General features: G+C 37.8%; 1 protein-coding gene across 2 annotated transcripts in view; it reads left to right on the top strand.

Annotated features, from left to right (window-relative positions):
* THSD4 (thrombospondin type 1 domain containing 4) overlaps positions 1 to 25,630 on the top strand; it is a 279,442-nt gene that overhangs the window by 226,663 nt on the left and 27,149 nt on the right. For both annotated transcript variants that reach the window (XM_009991440.2, XM_009991441.2), the window contains 3 exons: positions 19,058 to 19,233; positions 22,765 to 22,861; positions 23,771 to 24,013. In XM_009991440.2, coding sequence (XP_009989742.2) covers positions 19,058 to 19,233; positions 22,765 to 22,861; positions 23,771 to 24,013 — 516 coding nt within the window. The remainder of the gene's footprint in view (positions 1 to 19,057; positions 19,234 to 22,764; positions 22,862 to 23,770; positions 24,014 to 25,630) is intronic.

Raw genomic sequence — 25,630 nt, 5'->3', positions numbered from 1 at the left:
ACAAAGTCTAAAAATTTTCTTTAGTATTTCCTTAGTATATTTTGTGTATACATCTAAGGATGAAGATTTTCCTGGTGAGTTTAGTCTCATTAGTCAAGGACTAACGCTGCTTTCTTTTAACTTGGTTCAGTTGTGCCGTTTTCGTTTCCTGTCTTTGAATTTTCATCATGTCTTAGAGGTAGAATGGATTAACAAGACTGAACAGTAAGCACTGGCTATAGCATCTGCTCATACATGAGTCATCTGTTGCTTCTTCATTCTGGTATACCTACGTCTTAAAATTGGTGCAGTATTGTGTATGTAGAGTCAAATTCCTGTTGGATTTAGATTTTAACAAGAACTGATAACAGTTATACATTGCCACCTGCTTGTGCTTTTTCTTCCCTCCCCTAGTATAAAGCAGCCATCCTGTGGCTTTCTTCCCTTGAAAACTGAGAAACAGCATTTAATGTCCAAGTTGCAGTTCTCATGTCTCACTTTTCTCTCCTTCTAAGGCATTCACTACCACCACTTGCAAGGGTAAAATTTCTGCTTTCTCTAGTGGTGCAGAATAGTGGAATTATTTAGGCCCACATATGTGCTGACTTTGGCAACTTAAAACAACGTTAAAAATACACTATATAGATGAGGTTTTCAAGCAACGTTTAATGTTAATGGTAATGTGTTTAATTGGTCTAAGGTACTTAAGAGTCTGAAGTACAGATTCTGTTTGGGCATGTTGCGCATCAGATAAATTATACTAATCTTTTTCAAAGTATTGAGTTTCACAATGGGGATGAAAGAGAGGTGCTACCAAAAGCGTTGCGTATTTGCATCCCAGCAGAAGTGATTAGAGTTAAATATTAATTTGAACCTCTTGACTGTCATGATGATCGGCCTTCTCAGAGTCCAAATCAGTATGAGAAAAATCCTAGAACTGATCTTCTGAGGGAATGCAAAAGCGGGCCAGACCTTTCATCGTGTGCATGGTTTTGCATACGTAGTGCCCATGAGTATAAGCAGAGCTGCCCAGGTCTCTCATTCTTTGAAAGATTCCCAGACTTCGAGCATTCAAAGTTGTTCCAAAAGTATTTCAAGACACTGCCTTTTGAAATTAATAATAAATAGCTGCGTAGCTGTTTAGAGCTTAAAATCCATTCAGCATGGTAAATAGTTCCAGAGGGAAGGTGGGAGCAGTGACTAAAACTTCTTGCTGTGCAAGGCTGCCCTCCTTCACCTTCTCTCAGTGGTGTTTTCTGCTGAAAGCCACTGGTATACGGGTTTGTATTTCATGCCTCCATCCAGAATTTGGCTGTTGAAACAAAAGCTCCTTGATTCTTTGAGAACATTGTCACAGAAAGTGCTTCTTATCTTCAAAGTGTTTTCTGACATTAATTAATTGGATCCTCACGATCCTGTGAGCACGATAAGGAGCAGCCTGAAAATGCCCATTAGGCACTCCCACTGCAATGAACTGTATTAAACCCTTCTGGAGCCTAGCTGGGTAAAGTGTTTTTTCTACTGCCCAAATAACTTTAAAAGTGTTTGAAAAGTGGTGCACAAAAATTAAAAATGCTTTTGAACTTTCGGCAGCCTTTTATGCCTACGTGCTTGTGGATGTAAAAAAGCTGCTGTTCAAACAAGCCGGGGCAGATCCTCAACAGCTTGTAAATTACAATGGTGCCATTGATTCCATTGGAACCGTGCTGCCCTAGACGAGCTGAAAGACCTGGCTCTTTGCTTGGGAAGTAAAGCAATATGGAGTAACACCTGATTTGAATAAAGAACTTTAAAACTTAATAATAATAGTGGCAATAATGCCTATAATGAAGATATACTTGCAAACACATGGAATAGATTTTACGTGAGACAGAGTCAAAAGAAATACGCATTAAATGATTGGAAAAGAAAGGCAAAACAAATATCGGTATTTGTGGATATGTCCTAGTATGAAAATGGAAAATACTTTTATCTCTCCACTGAATTACCAAAAATTCCTTTCTCTCTCAAACGACCAATATCTTAAACTGTATCTGACATTAAGTCGTTGTAAAGGGAACCAATTCATGTTTTGGTATTTAGGGTGGAGTTTGTTTCTATCTTCACTGAAGTCAATCAGGACATGCTGTTACCACTGACGTTGCTGTGTGGATTTTTGATAGGATTATAAATGAAAAATACGCAGAGTTGAAGCTCACTGGACTTGGAATATATGCATTATCAATATCACCCAGAAAGATCTTTTAATATTTAGTTCACATTATCAATTCATGGTCATATCTTTTCCCTTGGAGTTATGGTCATTAAATAATGTAAGCATGATATTTAGTTTAGAAGGAAAATAATTGTTAATTAAGTAGGCTGTGAAATCGGAAACACTGAAACAGGGATTGATTAAAAGAAGACAGATAAATATGTCTTACTGAAGACTATGAACAATATTTCAGTCTGCCAATTTAAATGGGAAATGTTACCTTCACTGTATCAGATTTATGGTATCTTTCTATTTAATGTAGACAGAAATGAACCTAAGAGACGGGAGAAGAGCTCCTGAATAAATCATTAATTGGTTGTGTTTGGTATGATATGTAAAGCTGAGTTGCAGTAACATACTGTCTTTTTTGATCATTGGCAACCAGGATGATAGTGGGGATTTTTGTAGACAACTCAGAGTGCAGCAATATTTCTTGCCTTTGAACGGGTTTTGGCGTGGATATGTGAGTGGCTCCCAGGCCTGTGTGTGTGAATGCACAAACACAAATTAAGAGACTACAGCTTTTGAGCAATAGGTATAGAAGATCTTAATTCTCTAGAAATTTAATCCAATTATGTGTTGCCCTTTTTCTGCTGCTTTAATGTTCTACCCTGCCTGAGTAAGCATTGGAAACCATTATTGGTTATTGATCAGTGCATTGAAGATCTTATGTTGTTTAAGCATCAGTTGCTGGATAAAGTGCTGAGCTTCCTGCCGTACTCCAAACTGAGAGTGATGATAGAAGTCTGTCTTTTTTACTTTGGCTTTTTTTGGTGGGTTTTTTTGTTTGGTTGGTTTTTGGGCTGTGGTTTGGGGTTTTTTTTTTGAGCAGTAGAGACTGTCAATGTGGATGTATGCAATGAAAAATCATTGGCTTGGGTGGAAGAGATGTTGGATCAGCTGGTTATGGTTTCTTTGGATGAGATGGGCAGGGTTCGTGTTTTAGTTTAGATTTTTTTTGGCATCTAGTGTAGAAACTAAAAATTACTAAATAGAAAAGAAATAAAAGGGATGGAGAATGTAAAGGAAAAAGGATGCTAATTGAAAGGTAGAATAATGGGAAATACCAACACTCATTCAAACAAAAACTCACTCTACTGATGCATTCTTTAAAATACTAGGGGGAATTTTAACCTGGATTTATGTATCTATCAAAAGCATCAAAGATGTATCTATTGGTTGGTACTTATTTGAATTGGTAATAATCATCTCTGATAAAGACTTTTTTGGTTCAGTTAATTTGTTTAAACTTATTTTGTGCGGTTTTTTAAACCTAAGTGACTCAACTGAATGACTGTTTCTCGAATTCAGTTGCTTTTTGTTGCATAATAACTATAAAAGCTTTGCAAACTTTGGCAGTTACTGCCAGTCCTGCTGCGCATTATATAAAGCAGTCGCATACCACATGCCTAACCTCTAAAGGATCCTAAATTCTCTCCTAAGTTTATATAGTTGACCCTCTTCAACTTTTCTTCTCTCAAAAAAAAAAAAAGTTCCAGTTTTTTGGTCAGTAGTTAGATTCTTTCTGTATTTCATTACTCAGGAATAAGAGGTAGATTGGAAAATGAGTCGTATGCTTCCAGTTTAACAGTCGAAATTAAACAAAGGCCACACAAAGAGCTTGGTTGGTGAAGTAAAAGCCGTAAAGAAAAGTACAGTTTTAGAAAGGTTGTTTTAGTTTACTTGAGCTTTTAGTTCTTGGTTGTCAACAAGTTTTCAGTGATGCTTTATAATTAATATTAGTAGTATAATAGCAGGGTAGCTATTGAACTGGTGCTTACATGGTTAACTATTGGAATCAATGCTACGAAGCATTAAAAGGCTGCAGGTGGAATGGATGTGTTGGGTGAAATCTTTTCCTGCTTGAAGATGGGGAGCACGTTGCTAGTGACCCCCATGCTACGAGGAGGGCACTTGACAAACTTGATTTTCAGTGCTGTGTAGGCAGAGGCCAGCCTGAACGAAGAAGGGGACTGAGCAGAAAGGGGTCTTGGATCCTTGATTCTAGGTCACTGGAGCTAGAAATTATTCCGGAGGCGGGAAGAAGGAAAGGGAGTTATTCAGCAGAAATTACAGGGCTGCAATACAGCAGAGTTTCTCCCAAGCCATGTCCTTTCCCGCTTTAAAGCAAACAACCAGCATACTTTCACCTTTGTGTTACATCGCAGAAGGGAGTGGAGTCAGTGGCTTCCTGATACAGCTTGAATGTTCTCCAAGACAGTTCCAGCCACTTTGATCTCGTTTTGTTCCTAGTGGGATTCTACACTCTTGAGTCAATATGTTAGAGTGCCACCCCAAGATGGCACTTCAAGTCAAATTTGTTTGCAGAATTGTACTGCAAGGTGTTTGTGGATCACAGTATATGCAGATAAACAGCTTCCCCACCAAAGAAGTGGTATCTTGCTCCCTTAATGTTTTAGGGTATGGGGGAGGTTTTCAGTTATTTGTTTAGCAGAACACGAAGTGTGTAGAAATATCAGTGCTTTGATTTATGACTTGGCAGTGGCCTGTGAATGGCACCACTTTAAATTATGGCAATCGTTATGATCTAACGCACAAAGAACTGGATTAAGAAGATTGATTTCTCTATATTTACCCTCTCCCTGATAAAACTCCTGGTTTTGACTTGACTCAGACTGAAATAGGTCATATAAAGTTAAAGACTTTGTACCCTTCTAAGAATCTATGCTGTCGTTCAGTAGCATCAAGTATGTCTCTAAACATGTTTAACCTGTTGCTATTGCAGTAATTATTTAGTTTGTGTTTGTAACAGAAAGGCAGCTTAAATGACTTTTGGGAGGGTAGATATTTAACAAGCTCTTTACTCATGGACAGCATTCATGAAAAGACACACTTATTTATCTCGAATGTGGAAGAAACAGTCCCAGCTGAGTATGAAGCTAGGTGTACTAGATGTACTTTTACAAAAAACTAAATTCACTGTTAATCCAAACAGTGTGAAAAATGCTGTCTGAAATGCAGAAAAAATACATTATGAATTCTGTCATTTTTGGTTTATATGAAAATTAAGACTGTAGCTAATAACTTTTTGCAGTTCTGAAAAAGTGATGCTGGAGAAATTCCATTAAAAGGAGAAGATAGAGCTTATCAAACTTCAATATGAATTAATCAAAGACATGAAGACAAGGATTTTTCTTTTCTACGGTGGAATTGTAAAGGAGAAGTAAGAAATTTGCTTCTGAAATGTTGAATATTTAATGTTCAGCATGATAACTGCATTGCGATCATATTTCATGGTTTAGGAGCATAAACTGGGCATGTTGTTGCTACTGAGATTCCCCTAGCTCCTCTGGAAAATCTGGGCCTGTATTAGTCTATGTATATAACAGTCTCTGCTCAGTGTGTTGATCAGGACCTACGTACGGGTCTGGAAGCAGAAGGTCTGGAAGATCAAACTTGAGAAATACTAACAACTGTCTACAGAGCAGTTTGCAAGGGATCTACTTGCACAGTGTACGTGGGAGAAGATAACTTCTTGGTAAAAGAAGGAAAAAACCAACTTTCTTGTTATTTATGTGTTCTTTCCCACATATGCTTGGAAAAACTTTAATTCCTGAAGGAAAAATAATTATGTAGTTTGTACTAGTGGTACTTAACACATTTTCTTCCTTTATCTATTCAGAATCTGGACTCCATTGTTTTATCTATGCTGCAGACAAAATACTGCCATTAATTAGCCAAACTTATGTAGTGATCTGGGGATAGACTCACAGCTTGCAAATCCAATTTTTTTTTCTCTGTTTCCATGAAAATGTTTGATTAGAGAACATTCTTGTTTCCTTAGCTTAACAGGTAGCTTGGGAATAAAGAACAATAATAGAATGAGAAATGATACACTGAAATGATTTCTGTTTGGGATAATCCTGTGCTTCTTTTCATTAAATAATTCAGTCATATTCTTTGTTGTTCTTGGACCTATGAAAATCATCAATTAAATGAGATTATTTCCATTTTTGTCATGTCTGTAGGTTTCTGGGCTTACCTCCAGGTGTCAGTTGTGTGTTTCACCTGGTTTCATAGCTTTGTCAAATAAATATCAAATCAGTTCAGTCCCAGAGCATCTTTTTTAAGTTTAAATGTACAGACTGACATAAACAATAACATGTGTAAGACTGCCTTGAGCCCTTCTAGCCAAAAATAGTGTATGAGAAAGTGGATACCAATGCTGAATTGACACTGTATTTCCAGCTTTCCTCTGATCACCCAGCTTACTGTGCCAGGAATTCATCTTCTGGCAAAGCGTTTTCAGGTAAATGGAGACAGCCTTTCACTAGCTATGTATTATTTTTCTTTGCTAAAAGCCAAATGCTTGGGAGGATCTGTAATGAATTAATGTTGTTTTAAGCTGAAGACCAAGCTGTTGTCAGCTTTCATTGGAAGAGAGAATAAGTGAAGAATTGAACGTTTTTTCAGGCTTAGTTTGTGGCTTGTATCCTTACTGTAACAGCCGCTGAACTCATCAAAGGTCCTGTATCTTTACCATAATGGCCACTAAATTAATCAAAGCCAATCTTCTCCCACCCCTAATAACCTCTGATCTCTCTTTGGTCTAGTAACTTCAGGCTCTGTGTTCTGCCAGACTCAGATCTGCCTCGTGTGCTGGCCCTGGTTCTAAGCTCTGCACACGCTGTGGGGCCAGCCAGCTGGCCCGGCGTTACAGATGGCTGTGGGCTCATGCTGTAACCTGCTTTTCGGTGGGGGAAAACTGGTGTAGAGCTCTCCTCTACCCTGTCGTCAGCATTTGTTCAAATGTTACTGTGCATGAGGCTTCAGCACCTTTGTCAGACTTACCTGAAATCAGACACTCGGTTCGAGAGCCCTCCAGAGAGTGGGAATGACAGACACTGAGCCAGAGGAATTAATGTCTAAGCTAGGGGACCCAACAGTGCTTTGCAGCTCACAGATCTGTGTGTTTTGAGTTACAGTGTTCAACTTCACCACACAGAGCATCCAAAATTCTTGAGAAATTCCACTTGAAATTTGAAACAGGTTAGGAATATTCATTAGTTCCAGTTTTTCATTGCAAGGAATTAAAGCTCTTTAGCAAACATAAGAAGCAGTTATAATTCTTTCTACTTCAGCTTTTGATGCTCATGAGATACAGTGCTGTTTTCTGCAGAGATATCACAATCTGCTGTTTTAACTTAGCTGTCTTAGAACTATTCCAGTTCTTGGCAATTGTCAGGAGTGCAAGGAGGTACAAAACATTTTTTGTTATGCTAGCTGGAGAGAAGAGGGGGGTATTTTTACATGTGCATTTCACTAATCTGGCCCTTCTGACTGAAGTAGTGTCTAGATTAGAAGATAATTCAATCGTATTTATCCACCCGTAGGATTTAAGCCAACTGTGTGCTGAGTTTCACTGCTGGGCTAACTAATGTGCAGCTGAGCTGTGCCAGAAGGCTCAGCTATCACGTTCAGAGCTGTTAGCAGCTAGTCAGATCAACTCCTGAAATATAAGAACCAGATCCTAACTGAAATTATGTAACGAAGGCAAATACTATAATCTGCAGATTCAGTGCATAGCTAAAATATCACGTGCTACATTGGAAATGTATCCCTCCTGGAGACTACTAGTCCTGAATATTGTTTGTTATTTCTGAATACTTCATTTTCAGCTATTGCCAGTGAAGAGTATTTCCCGATGGTAGGAAGTATGTTGCTAAAAATTCAAGCTTTGCTTTTTCCATGGGGTAAGACTTAAATGCTTGTTAAGCCTTACAAGAGCTGAAGTTCTGAGACTGCCACTTAGAAGCTTTAACCTTAGTTATGCTCTGCCTTCTTTAAAGAAAGAAATTAAGGATGTATAAGTATGAATGTGAAAATACTTTTTGAAGTTCTGTGTAGAAAAAAACCCCGCAAGTATGAGTTACGTGTGTGTTATTCTGCTGATCGGTTCCTGTGTCCTTCTTAACCACAGGAGTTCGCTTGAGGTGCTGTATTTCCTAAAACAGAACAGTAGATGTGCAGCTGCGCATACATTAAACATAGTATCTCTACAGATACAAGATGTGCATGATTCTTACTCCGTTCCTCTGTTTTTTCCTGCCGTCCTTTATTGTCTCCCCTTTTCATTTCACTCAGTCTACTTTTATGCCAAGCTTTCTGTCCTTCCTCTTCAGTATTTTCAAGACAAACCCGAACAATGGTAAAATGATATACCATTGAAAACTGCAGAATATTTACACTGACTTTAGTGAAACTGGGAACTCAGTCATATCCTCCTACCCTTTCAAATTGAGGGGAATTTCTGTGCAAGTTAAAAGAGAATGAGCTTTTTACAGATTATTCTAATAGTACTTAATAAAACGTATTTGAGATCTGTAATTATAGAGAGTTTCTAGATAAAAATAAATTGAAACCTTATCATTCTATATCATCTACTGTCATTGTGTAGATTGTGGAAGCCCTTTTAGTTTAGCTCATTTACAGAATAATAGGAAACTTGCTCATTTTCAATTATTGCTGAAATGATTCTTACCTGCAGCTGACACTGTGCTGGCCTTTTTGTACCTTCTCTACACCAGAGGGAGAAGTAGGAGACGACTGTAATATACTACTCATAAAATACAGTGATGTGTTGAGGAGTGATGTAATTTCTTACAGGATGTTTTTCCTCCTTGCAGTCCATACACTTTGATACAAATTGGGAATTGAAACACCGTTGGTGCAGAATTGGATTGTTGTATCTCTGATTGTGGTAGTGGCTATTGAGATCCCGACACAAAGCAATATTTTGCACGTATAGTTAACAGCAGACCAGTAATGCTTCCACCCTTTCCTGACTTTCATAAAGCCTGTCATGCTAAAGAGGACTGAGCAGGTTTATTATTGTGCTAGAGATCTCATAACACTAGCATAAAGATGAACCTCATCTCTGTTGTTTTATTCTTTCGTTTGCTCACTCAGTAAATATTAGTATGTGCTACAATAAATGCTTTTAGAAACTAATCGTATGCTCCAGGTAAGCTATTTAGAGTCATATCTCAACATTTGGGAGTATTGCCTCTGTGTAACCTACTTCCTGTGGAAAGCATGGAAATCGTGTAAGTGTTACTAATTCTGTACTTATGAATAATAGTATTAAAAGTCATCAATTGCTCAAAAACACCTGTTTGAAAAATGGGAAAAGGCTTTTTATTAGAGTGATTTTAAAGAGAGGAAGCAATAATAGAAAAGAACCTGAAAATGAAACCCAAGATGCAATTCATTATGAGTGCTTATGCCTTGCAGTGGAAGAATTGCCAAAATACTGAAATTCTGCTTTAATTAACCTTTTTACTTGCATCATCTAATCTGCTCTTGAACTCCCTATTTCGAAAGTTCCAAGCCATATACAGACACATATTTACAGTCTCACTCTAGCAGCTGGGTGAATAAAAAGATTTAAATAAATCCTTTGATTTATATCCACAGATATAAATAAACTACTATTTATATCTATTTTCAAAAGGACCCTGGTTGGATTTTCAGTGTTGCATGCTGTTCCCCAGTGGGATTGAGTATGATGTGTGGGAGAGCAATAGTGACACTGGAGCACAATGAATGTCATACAATCACATATTTTGCAAATGTCGCCATATATCACTGTATGCATGTGCTGTAGTAACTTGCATGTGCCAGAGTATCACAAGTTGAAGTGTGAGAATATTGTAGTCAGAGAGCATGTTTGTTCCATTTTGCTTCTCATCTCATCAAAAAGGCATAACGAAAGAGGAAGGGTAGACGAGCTAATGTGTTTTTGTGTCGGTTGGCTATTATTAATACCTATCAGGGAAGACTGTATTAAAAAACGTGGGCAAATACTGCATCCTATTCTGATCGAAGCTAAAGATGCATGCCCTTTTGGAACGTGTAGATTAAATCTGAAATTTGTTTGGAGATTTTATCGAAGCTGTCGAGACTTTGAACTTGCTGCGGTATCTAGGCCTGAATAGATCGTATGGCTATATGATAAATCAGTTTTATTTATTGCAGCAGTAGTTAATTGTCTGTTCTGCTTTGCTGCCCCAGCATTTTCCTTGTGCTGATGCATCAACATGGCTTTTGGAGTCAGAAGCGAAAGAAGGAACAGGCATAATGAGTGAAGAGGAAGCTGCGTCGGCACAGGGAACTTAGAGAGCAATAGTTTAATGAATACTCCAAAAGGAAAATTACTGTTTGCTGCAGTGGAAGAAAATGGGCATTTCTGTTTGCAATGATTAACTGTAAAACCCTTACCTTTAAGCAAGTTAATAGTATTTTCTTTATACAGGTAAAAAAAAAAAAAAAACCAGGAGTTTTTTGAAAGCTGGAATGAAATTTGTTGCCTGAGATGATCTGCAAGAACAGGCACATGAAGAGCTCTGAGCAAGGTTAAACTTCTTTTGCTGAGGACAATCTCAGAACTGTCAAAGAATAAACAAATTATATCGACAGCAGTATTTTACTCTGAAACTTCACCCTTACTGCTGCTTTAGAGATATGATAAATAGATATAGAGAGAGAAAAAAGGAGAATTACACAAGTGAACCCAAATTGTCTTGCCATTGTAATTAAACTTGGGAAATACCTGCCAAAAAGTAGCAAGTTCAACAAAAGGCTGAGGCAGGATGAAAACCCTGTACGCATCTGTGTCAAATTCGTCTAGTCCTTGTGGCCACAGCTCTTTCAGGAAAGCAACAGATGTTTGTGAAACAATATTTTCAAATTCTTATTTTAACAGAATTAAATCTTAAATTCAATCTACATTTTTCAGAGTCAGACCAAAGGTACTCAGGTTCTGACAGCAAAGCAAAACATTTCATTTTGTGCCAAAGTAACCTTGTTTGGATTTGTGGGTTTGTCTAGTTTTGTTTGCAAACCATCTAGTACAGCAGTAGATAGTGTAGAGAGTGCCATCAGTTGTTCGGTTTTAGACTGCTTTTAGCAGTGGGCTGCAGGGGAGCTTAGAATGGTAGTCAGAAAATCTAAAATGAGAAGTTAGGAGATGACGTCTCCTCCACTCAACAAATCATTGGAAAAGTTGGCAATGATTTGTCTTCTGTGAATTCAGTACTGCAATCACTGACACATCTCTGCGCGTAATTCAGAATTGTAGATTGATCGCAGCATACAGCAGATGAAGCACAAAAAGCCTTTGTAATTTAGCTTTATCAATTCAGTAGTACTGGTCTTGCTTGTAATGTAGTCAAACACAAAAGAAAAACGTATCAAAACTAGAGGACATTTCCAAAGAATCTTAAGTATTTTAAAATACTGACAAGTTATTGTGGACCACAAACAAGGTTAAATGAAATAGGAGGAGGATGAGGTCATAAAGAGCTATATTAACAAACATGTTATTAATTTAAGCATGTCCTTGGAAGCAACTGCTTTCTGAATATCTCAGCACTTGATGATTGCATGAAATCCAAAAAAGGAAATTGCCCAGAAACTGAAGTAGCACTGTCAATGCTGTCTTCATTAAGCCTGCTGGATGCATTGTAGAAAAGTGGCCAAGTAAGATGAATGACAAAAGTAAATGAACTCTGAAGCAATCAGATTCCAGCACACTCATCTAGTATTACTAACGAAGATTGTTTTGTGGCATCTGTATACAGTGTAGATCTGCTGTTCGAAACTGCATATTCAGAAAATCCAGTAATAGAGGTTGAAAATAAATTTTCCATCAGCTCAAATGATTTCTCATCCAGCTGTCCTAACTTACTATCAAGCAAACTATTTCCATTCTAACACTAAAGATTACATGCTCAGTCTTCAAATCGATACAAATTTACTCGATCATGTTTAAAAAAAAAAAAAGGCTCTCATAATCATTAGGAAATGCATCCCAAAGATGTCTGTTCTCTCACAACTGAAACAACAGTAAATTAGACCTAAGACAGCAGAGCAGGAATCTCTTGTGCTGGCTTTTTTTGACTGTGTCACTGTGGAATGAGAAAACCTGCCAAAGTAGAACCTCAGGACAAATTTGGCGAAATCAGTTTAATGCAATTCACTGTTTCAAATTTATTCTCATATGAAGCAGGATTTCTATAATATGATATGATATATCTCCCCAGTCAGAAAATGTCCTTGAGCAGGATTATGCTGAAGACCTTAATGTTGATCCAAAGTCTACCGTTAATATTTTAGATAAGAAAGAAAACTGTATAAGTATTTCCTTGGAAGTAACAATATCCTTGAATTATCATTTCCTTGTAGTAGTATTGCAAATCTGATATTTTAATCTCCATTTTTATCTGCTCTGTACTATGAAAATATTTAAGCAATTGCTTGAATGGTATTAGCAACAGCACTATGTGCCATATGTAATTGGCAATGTTACGACTACTACTGAGTTCATGGATAATATGCTGCATCATCTCTGGGAAATAAGCATATGCCCAAGCTATTCAAAGCTGTAAAGAAACATGTTTGTTCGATTTCTAAAAAGCAGATTTTTGAGTTCCTACTAGGTGAAAAGATCATTAAGATTTGTAAAGATAGGAGTCTATATTACATTATTCCGGGTAACCATAGAGAAAGACAGAACCAAAATTTCAGATACTTCCCGGATCTAAATATGAATAAGTATCTCAAATTTGGATACTTGTGCAGGAGATCTTGGTTCCTAGGCTTTGAAAAAGGACTGGAAGTACCACAGGGTCCAGCTTACTGTTGGTTTTAGTCAGGATCTAAAAAACACATGAAAAATCGTATTATGCTTTTCTATTACATTTGCTTTTGGTCCTCCCTGGACTGCAGAATACTGGAGGCACACACAGGATGTTTTTTGTCCTAAAGATTGTATTAGAAAGTATTCTTCTGCATTAGGTTTGGATAAGGTCTTACAGTACTTCCCAGTGGAGAGTCCCACTCTCTGGTCTGGGTCCTTTCTACACTGTTAAAGTGACCAGTAATGGCTTTGAACTTCCAAAATGGTTGGAAGTTCAGCACCACTTTGTCCCGGCTATACACAGAAGATGCCCCATTTTTGTCATGGAAGATCTGTACCCTTACCCTGTCTTGGTTGCTGGTGAAGAAACCAAATACAGTGCAAGAGATGAAGATGTCCCACCTGCAGAGAAATGCTCAGATTGAGCATATACAATCTGATACTACTTTAGGGCCCAGTCAGTGAACTGCTGACCATTTTCTAATATCCTCAGTTGGCTCTAGAAGGGTTTTGTAGGATCAGACTGTTAAAGATCATTTGATTCTTGCTGATTACGAGATTCTTAGCCCTACTAATATTTCTTGAATTAAGCTCAGAGTTCTGTGGGAGCTTTGCCATGACCTCAATGTGAGTTTGAATTCAAAAAGTCAGAGGCAAACAATACATAATTCGCTTCATGAGAAGTGTGCCAAATTTCGCCTAAATATTCGGTAACTAAGGTGTATTCGAATAATCAGCAAATATCTATGCTTTTGGAAAGGAGCTATTTCAGAGAATCCATTTGAACTAATGCATATTTCATGATTTTAAAACTGTAGGTTATTGAGTCTCTAGGTGTTTGGCTTTTTTTCCTCTTTATGCATCAGAGGTACTTTAAGGAGCCTAGTAGCTATGTACTATGAGTTACAGTAGATTGTGGTCGATACTGAGGTGGTAATATGTTGTGGTAAGTGAGATGCTGTAGTTCTAATAAGGAAGTCACCTATTTGAAAAGTTGAGTAAGACTCTTAAAAACTGGAACACCAGAACTTATGTTAGCAATTCAGTTAGCTATAGCTGAACGGAAAGGAGAAAGAGGAGTCACTGATTTGTGCCAGAACAGCTGGGTTACTAAATGGTAAGGAGCAGAACATTTTTTCCTGTGTAAGATTCTTAATTTGCTGTTCCTTACTTAAAAGTTGTATAGAAAGTTTTGATACAGGCTGGATGATGTTTTTCACAATAATAATAGTACTGGAGTCTTCTTACTTGTAGCCTAGCTTTGACATATACTAAGTTCACATCTTTGTATATTTTTGTAGTTCTGAGTGTTCCAAACTTTTTTTAGGTTTGATGGTGGTTTTTTTTTTTTTCAAATTCACCTGAGAGTATAAAGTAGTTGCTCACGTTCGAGAGCTGGAGCATGTTGTGAGCTAGAATCGAGAAAGTTGGCAAGATTGAAATACACAATAAAAGGGAACTATAATAATGGAATTATCTTTAAAGTAGTGGAGAAATGGTTTTTTTAATTTTCTGACTGCAATGATGTACTTTAAATTAGGATTACGAAAGCTACTACCAAACATAATTTAGGACTGGAAATATTGATCTTGAAAGTGGCTGCGAGTTCGTTGTTTACAGAACTGCACTCCGTTGCACCACTGCATGAGCTACCTTCGGTTTAAATTACCTTCCACTGTTTTGTTTCTGAGTTGTAGGGGAGGCTGTATAAAATTATTAAATGAAGACAGGAGCTGAAAAACATCTTTAAAAGGAGAGCTGTGAGCTGAACTGTAGAAAATTAATTAATACTCTTCAGATACTTGAAATACAAGTCTTAATGTATGGTCTATTGAGATTTTGCCATAGAATTTCTGCCCAAGCAGAAATGTTGATCAGAGTTTTTATCCTGAAATGTTCCATATCTCTAGTGCAAAACGTTACTGGAGGCCACTGTAAACAACACAGTTTTCGTTAAGCTGATCCCAGGATAAAAGACAGATGAAATCAGCTGCAGACTGTATGAGGAGTTCCTCATGAGGAATTAACTGTAAAGCTTTTCATAATCTTTCATGCTTTGGCTAAAAATATTAGCACCATAAAAATTCTTCAGGGGGCAGAGTTGAGGTGGTAGCTGCAGAGTGATCAAAACATGAGAGGCACATTTTCCCTTTTTATGGGGAGGCCTCTTCAGGCCTGTCATATGATGGATTCAAAATGAAAGCTTAATGGACTTTCAGTTTCTCAAACAGCCATCTTTTTACAGCTTCGTTATTATCAACAATTTAATCTTAGCCAGCGCTCTCTCTTTTTTTTGAGCTCTTGATGATTCATTTATTTTATTTGTTTAGCAGCAATATAAGAAAAAATACGCAGATCATAAGTTAAGGAAGTGTTCTGTATTGAAAAGCAATGTAAAACCACTTTCCAATAAATTTTGCAGAAACGTTTTCTCCACAGTTGTTTGAATTAAAATGTAACAAGTGTAAATGGCAAGTAAATAGTGTGAATGGGTTTCATATTTAACCTATATGCAATAGCCTGGAAGCCGTAATTTTTCCTCTCAGCACTGTATGAGTAATGATGATTCCATTTTCATGGTTGATGATGTATAAAAACCTTTTCAACTAATGTTCACGGTATAAAGACTGTTTTGTTAATGTGTCAGAAAATGAGACCTGGGAAGCAAGTGGATGCATGATGTCTCTTGGGAAAAGAAACATTGTAGTATTAAGTAAAATAAAATTTCAAAATGCGTGAATACGTTTTTACAGGGTCTGATCCAGAGCCATTAATGTCATTTATATTTTTTACTTCAGTTGCAAGCTAAATGTACCAGGTCCTTCATTATGCCAGCTATTTTAGCACTCTTTTGGGAATGATGCAGACTGACTTTGCATTCCTTCAGAAGTCCAGAAAGGTGGGAAGTTTTCCACTGTGATGCATGCCTTCCGAGTTTGTGGGTGCAGCTCTGTCAGCCACTCAAATCCACCGAGTATTTTGGATATGGGGAAGTAAAAGTCTGAAACTTCACTCATCAAGGCTCTTTACAGGGACAAGAGGTCCAGGGGCAGTCTTGTGTTTTTCCTTGGAAGCAAAGACTGTCAACAATATGGGCTCCTTTCTCATAGGTTCAGAACTGGTGGTAGCTAACTGCTTTAATCCTTAACCTTCCTACATCTTGAATTTGTCCATAATGATGGGAGAAAAAAAAATCTTTACAGTGTAGAAAGAAGAGAATCTAAATTATAATATAAGTCTTTTAAATTAATTTATCTACTTTTATAACCATTCTGTTCAGTTACTCCCTTATTCTCCTTTTAATGAAAACCAGATTCAATCTCATTAAAAATTTTTTTGCACAAGCTGGGATGCTAATAATAAAGACTAAACTAATATATATTTTTAATATACTGATTGCATACGTGTTCTCATGTCATTTGTTACTCTACTTTGAAAAAGTAGATTGCTGAGTCCTTTGCCTCTCCAGAAGTGTGACTGTATCAGTTTAGTGCAGGGATGATTAATAAAGCCCATATAACTGCAATTCAGAGCTGTTATTAGTAGCTAGATAATAAAGGTATTGCATACCTTTGTTTCTGCATGTGTAGTGCAAGCTGACTGGAAATCACAAACATAACTGAAAACTCCAGTTGGTTAATTCTTGAAGACTGCTGAAGTCACCCACTTTGTCTAATGAGCGATTGCTTTCACATGAGCAAGTAACAATGGTAACGACTTAGAAGAGATGTAGGTACATGATGGTATTTAAGAACTATTTTCAAAATTTAATAAAAAACACAATGAAATCGTTTTCTATAAACAATTTCCTCAATGTTAACTACATTAAAAATAGTTGGTTAGTCAGTGGCAACCACTCCCATAGGGGAGAAAAGACTTTGAATCTTGCAGTGTAACAAGGCAAGGACACTCACACTGTCACTGTCCCTTCACCCAGTGTGTTCTCTTCTGAGATCTTCTATGCTGGATTGTGTTTAAGCCTGGATATCAGCTCAGTCTTCTACTAGAGTTACAGAACTTGCTCTGTGGATCAAGATAGTGATCTGTCCAGTTCCCTGTATTTTGTAGTGGTCAACAATAAGTTGTTTCATAAGATACTGTAAGAATGTGCAGTTGGCAAATATAAAATAATCTGTTCAAGTTACAGGCCTCATATACATAGAATATTGCGAAGTTCAAACCTTAAATATCAAGATGTTGCTTTCCAGCTATTTACTTTTATTAATTAAAAAAAAAAATAAAATCTACTGGTCCAATCCCTTCTTGGATATTATTAAAGCGTTCCCCATAATAGCTTATTCTTGGATTGAAGCTGATATTCCTGTAGACAAACATCATGTGAAAAATATTCTTTTTGAATGTAAAAAACTTCTTTTTCATTACTTTCCCTTGGTTTTTTGTTTTGAATCTGAATAATTGATTTTAATCCATATGTCTATATACACCTGCATCTTTATCTGTAACTACGGAATTTTCTCAATACAGGAGATTTTATTTCAACAAGTGGATACTCAAAGAAAAGTAATGAAGTGATTGACATGGTTTCTGAAATGTGGCAATAGTATTGCACTTAAAATGACTAATTTCTATAACACAACAATGATATTTGCAGTGGGGTTCTCTATTGCCGTTTTTTAACATAATGCGCCTTTACCTTGACATTTTGTGACCATTTTTCACCATGCAGTCACACTGATCTTCATCGAGAGGCCTGCAGCAAAAGCAGAAAGACTGCTTGCATTGATTAACTCACTTATTTCAGAAGTCTGGTACATGTAAGAACAAATTAAGTTCCTTCTCTAATGCGTATTACTTTGGAATTAACAGCACAAATTTTATTTCTCATCATTTAGGCCATGCATGTCGGCTCTTTAAGTTTTTTCCAGCAACATATGCACTTGTGTATAATGCTGATAGCATTTTAACTGAGTATTGCAGCTGTTGTGACTGGACAAAGAAACAGTCTCTGGAATAACTGGGTCTTTGATTCTACATTTTTGTAAGTTCAAAGCTCATACCTTGAATTTGCATTGAAAAGTAAATTGCCAAGCAATATAGAGCCAAGGATATTAGTAGATTTTGTTGTCTGTTTTAAAGTCTGTATTTAAAAGCAAATTATTTTGTAATAAAATTGAGAATCTTTGAGTAGAGCCTTTAGAGAAAGGGTCATGTCTTTCCTGTGCACTTAAACAGCATCTGATGCGGTTTCAGCCTCAATATATTACTATATTTTAAAATTGATAACTGTAATATTGCATGAAATTATGCACATGTACACAGCAGGACTGACTTTAAGGACTTAAAATGACAGTCACGTAGACAGATAAAGGAAGTAGGAGCAAGAAGGAACAGAGGCACCTAGAAATCAGTGAATTGCCCATGATGACAAAGGGAACGCACTGCACAACTGGATACTGAGTCCATATTTTATCCTTCCCTGGCTGGTATCTGGTTTGCAAAGTCACTTTGCCTCATCAAGAGTGCTGCAGATCAGGGCTCTGCAGATGTCCTGGCAAAAATCGTGTTCCGAAAACGAAATGGAGGGAGTAGCCAAATGGCTTCATGAAGAATAACTGTAATATTTGGCAACCCAGGATATTCTGTGTCCCTAAAGTGTTTGGTGCTTCTGCATTGTATAATGTACTGATTTTCTCTATCTGCCTCTGTGTTTTGTTCTGTCTGTATCATAAAATAGTCAATTCAATGGGAAGGAAGTGGAGGAAAACCTGGTGTAGTGGAGGATTTCTCTGCCCATGGCAGGGGGGTTGGAACTAGATGATCTTTAAGGTCCCTTCCAACCCAAACCATTCTATGATTCTATGATTCTATGAAAAAACCTTCCTTGGGATCTGTGCATGTTCAGTGTATGCTGCTGGCTGGCTGAGAGTCATATGACAACCTATGAGAAACTGTTGAAGAAGGTTTCCAGGCTATCTTTGATTTTTCTTTCTTTTCTTGCAGCATAAACATACCAAGTGTTCAGACAAAGTTTTCTAAGCTTGGTTTTATTTGCACAACTACTGATATAACTGTTCTTTTTGACAGCTGCACAGGTTTGTCCCCTGGCATCAGAGAACACCTTAAGAACATTTAAGTAATGTGAAGTATGTGAAGGTGATTTCCTCTGATCCAAGTCCTTGTGTTTCTGTCCCCATCCTCTACAGCATTGCGGAGTCGATCAGGACGTTCCATCATCAATGGAAACTGGGCAATTGATCGACCTGGGAGATATGAAGGTGGTGGGACAATGTTCACTTATAAACGCCCAAATGAAATCTCCAGCACTGCAGGAGAGTCATTTTTAGCTGATGGTCCAACAAATGAAGTCCTTGATGTCTATGTAAGTTTTTTGTATTTAGATTAATCTTCTTGATGGAAAAAAATTGTTCAGTTCATTGTTAACATGCAACACTAAAATTGCATTCAGTACCAATACTTTGTTACTGTTTTGTTCTTTTAATTTTGAAACATTATTTTTGATATTTTACTGTTGTTTGTTGTTGCTCCCATCTTCCTCCAGGTCATAGGAAATCTAAATAATGGTGAAGCCTTTTTCTCTCAAACTTTATTGATCCAGTAAAACCAATTTTACTTGTTCAGTAAAATAGAGATTAAGCATACAAATGTCCGGGATTTTTTTGTGAACTGGATTTTCTCCAGATACTTTCCTACTCAAGCAAATTTGGCATAGTTTAATTTTACAGCGAACTGAAGCAAATACCTAAATCACACAAGGCCTCTCACAGAGTGATACCAGCTCGGTTTTCTTTAGAAGAAATATAAGTCCAAAAAACCTTAGAATGTGAGATTCGAAGCAGGGCAGTTTTAATACGAAGCTGCACTGGGAGTCCATAGATAACAGCCTTTTGAGAAGGGAAGAAGGAAGACATTGTGGCTAAGAGAGGGGATTCATATTGAAAAAGTGAGTGTGCTGGGTTGTTTCATAGAAAAACAGATAGTAACTACCCTGATTACTCATCTGGGAGAGGTTAGATGTTGGCAAAGTTATTTCCCATCTGCTATATGGTGTCTTACTAAAGCAACGTAATAATTATGCAAACATTACTTCTTTTTTGGATAATTTCTGATTGATTGCCATGTAAGACTGGCAAAAGATTAAGATTAAGCCTGGCAGATTAAATGGTTGGGCTCCTAGATTCTGCAATGCAGACTCCATGTTTTTAAAATATACATGGTGTGTAGTTATAGGATACTATGAGCTGAGGTTTGGTCTTAAGTTTTTATTGTCAGCTGATTGATGCCTAATATGTAATGATCTGGAGAGAAAGGATAAGGAAATGGATTAAACAGGTATTTCCAAAGTAACACCATAAAAAACCCCTTACGCTTAAATTTATCATATTTTAATGTTTTATTTTAGACTGTCTTGTCTTTTTTTGCCTTTGAAATGGATATAAGAAAGCTGGCATGATGAGCATAGCTTTATCAGTTTTGCTCTGTGGCTGCTACTGTGGATCGCCACATCTAATTTGACTGGACTCTTATCTGAGATGTTTCTTGTAGATACGAGGAATACTGCAATTCATTATAAGCTGATAGTTTAGTGTCTTTTTCAATATAGTGTGGGAAGATAAAAATGGATAGTGCTAAATGAAAAAATCAGTCATCAGTATGACACAGCCTCTCTTACAGGTTTGAAATTTGTAGCTGCAGAGATACAGACGTCTTATTTTAGGCTTTGTCTTGCAGTTCCTGAATCTTTTCATCCATACTCGCGATATTTATGCTCTGTGTAGAAAAATGAAGAGATTTGCAGATAGGAACTCCAATTGGCTTTCTGTTCCTTTTTCCTGAGATCGTGCTGTCTTTCTTCCACTCTAAAAATGCGGAGGAAAATCCTCTCTACATTGCAGCAGGTTATAATTAACAAGATAAAAAGAGATGTAGGTTTTGTCCAAGTGTGAAGTATACATTGCTGCAAAGACTTAGGTCCACTAACTCAAAGCAAAACTATTGTCTGATTCCAGGTATTTTCCTGCAGAAAAGCTGTGACAATGTATTCATAGGGACTTCATGTTTATAACATGTACCTGTCAGTTGTTTTGAGAAATGTGATGGAAGAACCATGGGAACCATTGGAAAGCTGTTCCTGGAACCATCTTAAGAACTGGTTCTTGGTTCTGGAAGGTGGGGGGTACTCTTCAGCTGAAATCAGCTTCACAGTGCTCAGAGCAAACACAAAGCGGGTGCGTTTTTTGGATAACAAAGTGACATGGGAAGGACCAACCCTTACAAAAGCTGTTACAGGCAACGCCTTATTAGGTGGTTCAGGAAAATAAATGATCTCCGAGGGAAAGAGTTAGAGGAACAGCTATTATATTTGGCAAAGAAAAAGTGATTTTGACACAGGGAAAAACAAAAGTCTGAATCCCTACTTGGTGTTAATTGGTGTGATGAATTTAGTGAAACCTTGAAGCGTAAGTGTGCTCTGCTGGGTCATAAAGCCATTGGCGTAGCATGACTGTTTGCTTTCTGACCCATGGTTTGGCAGAACCAAAGAGCTAGTGCAAGCTCTGGTGTTTGTTTGGTTTGGTTTTGGTTTTTAGAAAAGATACTGTAAGTTAAAGTGTAATCTGAGGCTTCTGCCTGACCAATCCCCACACAGAGTTCAGGACTTTTAAAGCAGCAGCGTCAGTAGAAGCAGTACTGAAGTGATCAAAGCTAAACTAGTGAACTTAGCAGCTGATGGCACCCCTGCATTTCTTGCGTGAGTATGCTCAGGCTCTCAGCAGCAGCAACGTAATACAAGCCAGCTGGGTATGGAGTGTGCTGCTAACAGTTTTAAAAAGCTTTCTTAAGGTCATACCTTGCTCAGGTGTTATTATGCCTAACTGCTTAAACAAGCACACAAGAAGTGACACTGATTTTCAGAGGTGTGCTCATGTCAGCTCACATGGGCTTGTATGGCAGTGTTCTGAAACCACTCAGCTTCGTTTTCACATTTAAAGGAGGAAAGCTTAGGGTTCCTGCTGGTGTTTCATAAGGAACACTTTGATAGAGTTGTGGCTAGCTGTAAAGCAGTGGGAGTCTGTCTGGGCTTACATTACATCTTCATTCAGTTGAAAATTACCGTGGAAGGATGCAGGAGGGTTGCACGGGCACTCTTCAGCTGCTGTAACAAGAATGTGGGTTTTTGTAATCTGTCCACCTGGTCTTTGTTGAGCAATGCTTATGGTGAAAGTGGTGTGTTAGTAATTGTAGCTAGTTGATTGCTGAGTCTCCGCGAGTGGTGCAGAGTTCGCTGCATGGTGATGAAAGGAGCAGTTTGATTTGTGAGATGGTACATGTGGAACAATGTGTGTGCAGTCTGCATGTGCCTCGTTAAAGTACAACTGATAAACCTGGAAAAAGGCACTTGGCTAGATTTGTAGATTGGGGTCTGTGGTATTTATTTTTCTCTGCTTCGTTTCTTCCTTTCTTATATTTCCTCAAGCATCTGTCAAGCTTCTCCTATCTGAGAACGTTTTGGTGACCTTAGGACTGTCTCTTCTGGTGCTGAGACCTATGTGAGCCTTTGCTGCCCGTGCTGGCGAGAGGTGAGGCCGTGGCTGGTGCAGCTCACAGACGCACCTTGGCCCTGGGCATGTCAGTTTTACATTTTTTGAAGAAGATATAGAGAAACAGTTTCTCTGCCATCACATGCTAACTCAGCTTGCATATACAGTAACCGTATTTTCTTATTTTTTCCAGAAACAGGTATCTTTTTTTGCATTTTTTGGAGAGAGTCATTTACCATTGTTTCTATCCTGACCAATGATAAAGTTACATAGTTGATCAGTTCAAGTACGTATTTAAGCATTAGTAATATAAAAAGTGGAAGAAATGGATGTATGGCTGTTTTTCTTTTCAGATGATACATCAGCAGCCTAACCCAGGTATACATTATGAGTATATCATTCCAGGAGACAATGTCATTAGTCCTCAGTTGCTTGCTCACAGGAGACCAGGTAAAATGCCACTATTTCCTATTATTATACACATTTTGTTACCCAATAAGCTAATGGAGACATTCATACCATTAGATTCAGTATAAATGCTGCCATTGATGTGGGAGAGACCCAGAATTTCAGCCTACGTATTGAAAGAGAAGTCTGCATAGATTTGGTGATTTCAATGAATTAGTACTGGCAGGGATTATTTATACTGTAGCAGAGAATCTTGTCACATATTTCTACTTTCAGTAGCAATTTTGTTGTTAAAATGTTAACCATGGCTTTCCATGAGCTGGAGTGGTGTAACCGTGTCTCAGAAATGAAATAGAACATGATTTTTCTCCTCGGAGTTTGAGATAGTTTAAACCAACCCTTGCAGTTTCTCCTTCCTCTCCAACTGAAGAGGATCAAGCACAAAACTGTTGCCTTCCCAAGCTAGAATCTGGACAGCTCGTGCTCCTGACTGAGCTGTGGATATGGGCTGGGTGTACTGGTATGGAGTTCTGAAAATTCGCAAGTGAGTTTGGTTCCACTTTTAATGTTTGTGACTTGCCTTGACGAATTTGTAAGTGTTTGCAGTCTGTTGGTAATGAGGAGAAGCTGTGCTGTGACACGGGGAGGCACAGAATACGGAGCATGGTACAGAAAAAAAACAAACTTTGGGAAATTTTGACACTGGGTGCATTATCTCTACACCGTGTTTGGATATTTCAGTTTTTAATGTATTTGCTGGCTGAGACTTGGTTATCTTAGTTTAAAACAACACAGTCTTTGCGGGACAATTCAGAGGTCTCTGCGTAGCAGATTAAAGCTGCTTTCAAGTTTAATGATCTTCCAGTTGTGATTATTAGTGGATGAAAACATAGACTGGCATTTGCAAGTGAGGCTCATTATTATACTTCTTTTATTATTGTCCATCAACAGGGGAGCCCTTGAATGGTCAGTTAGGAATGCTGGAAAGTACAAATCGTGAGGATGAGGATTTACATAGGGAGACAGACACTCTTACTGGACAGTCAGCTGGAACTTTCCCAGTTATTCAGCCAGGAAGATTTCCTTCTCATCAGCCAGAAAACCAGGTGCCTGCTGTGCAACCACCAAGACAAAACCGAGAACACAACTGGAAGCAGATTGGAAAAACTGAGTGCACAGCTACATGTGGGAAAGGTGAGTGCCTCATACACCGTGCACAGAAAATAGATTTCATATGGGGAGGTTCCAGTGTGGGAGAGGAGAAGCGGGGAGGGGAAAAAGCAGTGTGACTATTCAGCAGCTCTTGTATACACAAAGCGTTGCTGAACCTGGTGTTTTCTATAATCTTACAAGCGAAAACCACATCGGTACTGTTATTTGTGCTTATATTTAAATCAGTAGAAACAGCGAAATTAAAAATATGAAATACGAAGTATGTAAATTAAATGGTAACATATGGCATTTGCCTCTGAAAGGAAATATTTCAGAATTTTATGGCAAGCTGCTCCCTCTCACACCCCTGATACACAGCTACTTTCCTCAACATTATTTGGCATTCTTTATCCTTCCATTTGGCCTCTCCAGCTTTGTCAGATACACCCTCAGTGCTTTTTGTGTCTTTGTCAACAGTTTTCTGATCTTTACAGGAAGGTTTCACAGGGATTCCATCAGCTGTATCTTTGCCTCATTGGATGTTGCTGGAACAGCAATAATGTGACTTCAGAAAACCGAGGTTTTTATAGAGGAGAAGTGGGAAGGAAGAGGGATGGAAAGGGAGTGGTAATTATTGAGCTTTTATAATGCAATGGATACACTACTTTAAGCTTGGCAGATTAATCTTTGCTGTAAGAGATTCACAGTGACCACAGATTCAATAATGCGTAGCGCAGGCAATTATTTGGAAGAAAAAGTTTTTGTGATAGTGAAAGTGAAATCTCTTGTATTATATGTAGCCACCCATCAGCATACCTAAAAAATCACAGAGCTTTGAAATAAAGACATACCAGTGAAGGAATTCCGCTGTCACTGATTCATATACATTGGGAACGTTTGCTTCATAATTAGTTTGAGAGGACACTTTGTGAATTTGGTCCGAGGCCCGATGAGTGTCTATGCTATAGCTACAGATAGAGCTAAAAAAAATTCAGCAATATTGATACCAGTAAAAATTGCTTCCCAGTATATTGAGAAAACGTTTTTCCTTGGAGAAATTACTGCAAAAGTGTTAGAGATGAAATGCAGCCTATAAAAGTCAGGGGACTTTGTGAAGCCAGCCTTTTTGTGGAGAAAAGGAGGGAACGTAAACTAGAATTATTTTAGTTGGCATTTAAATACACTCTGTGTCTTTGACACAAGTCGTGGGCAGAATCCTTAGTTGCACCAGCTTATCGTTTAGCAGCAATCAGTGAGCGTCATCTGCTGAGTGTTTGCATTATCACATACATGGTGAATGTTTGTATCCAGACCGGGTAATTTATGATGCAGTTGCAGGAACACATCAGGGTAAACGTATTCTTCCTTTACACCATGGAATTCTTGGTTGTATTTCCTATGGACCTTATGGACATTTGAACATTGTTCTTGCCATTTCCTCGGAGATCTGGTAGCTATTGGCAGTGGTATTAGTGAAATCTGAGTCAAAGTTATGACAGAAAAATTGTAGCAAAGCAGAATTCAAAGGATGTCTTTTAGCTTCCAATACTGCTTAAATTTACTCCATGAGATTTAGCAAGAGAACTGTCAAAAATTAACATCTCTTTTCCTGTTATTTGAAGAATGTGTGTGTTTTCTGATCAAGTTAAATTCAAAAGA

The sequence above is a fragment of the Tauraco erythrolophus genome, chromosome 14, assembly GCF_009769465.1.
Source record: "Tauraco erythrolophus isolate bTauEry1 chromosome 14, bTauEry1.pri, whole genome shotgun sequence".
Taxonomy (NCBI): domain Eukaryota; kingdom Metazoa; phylum Chordata; class Aves; order Musophagiformes; family Musophagidae; genus Tauraco; species Tauraco erythrolophus.
Note: the sequence above shows the minus strand (reverse complement) of the source record. Positions and strands in the feature narration are given on the sequence as shown.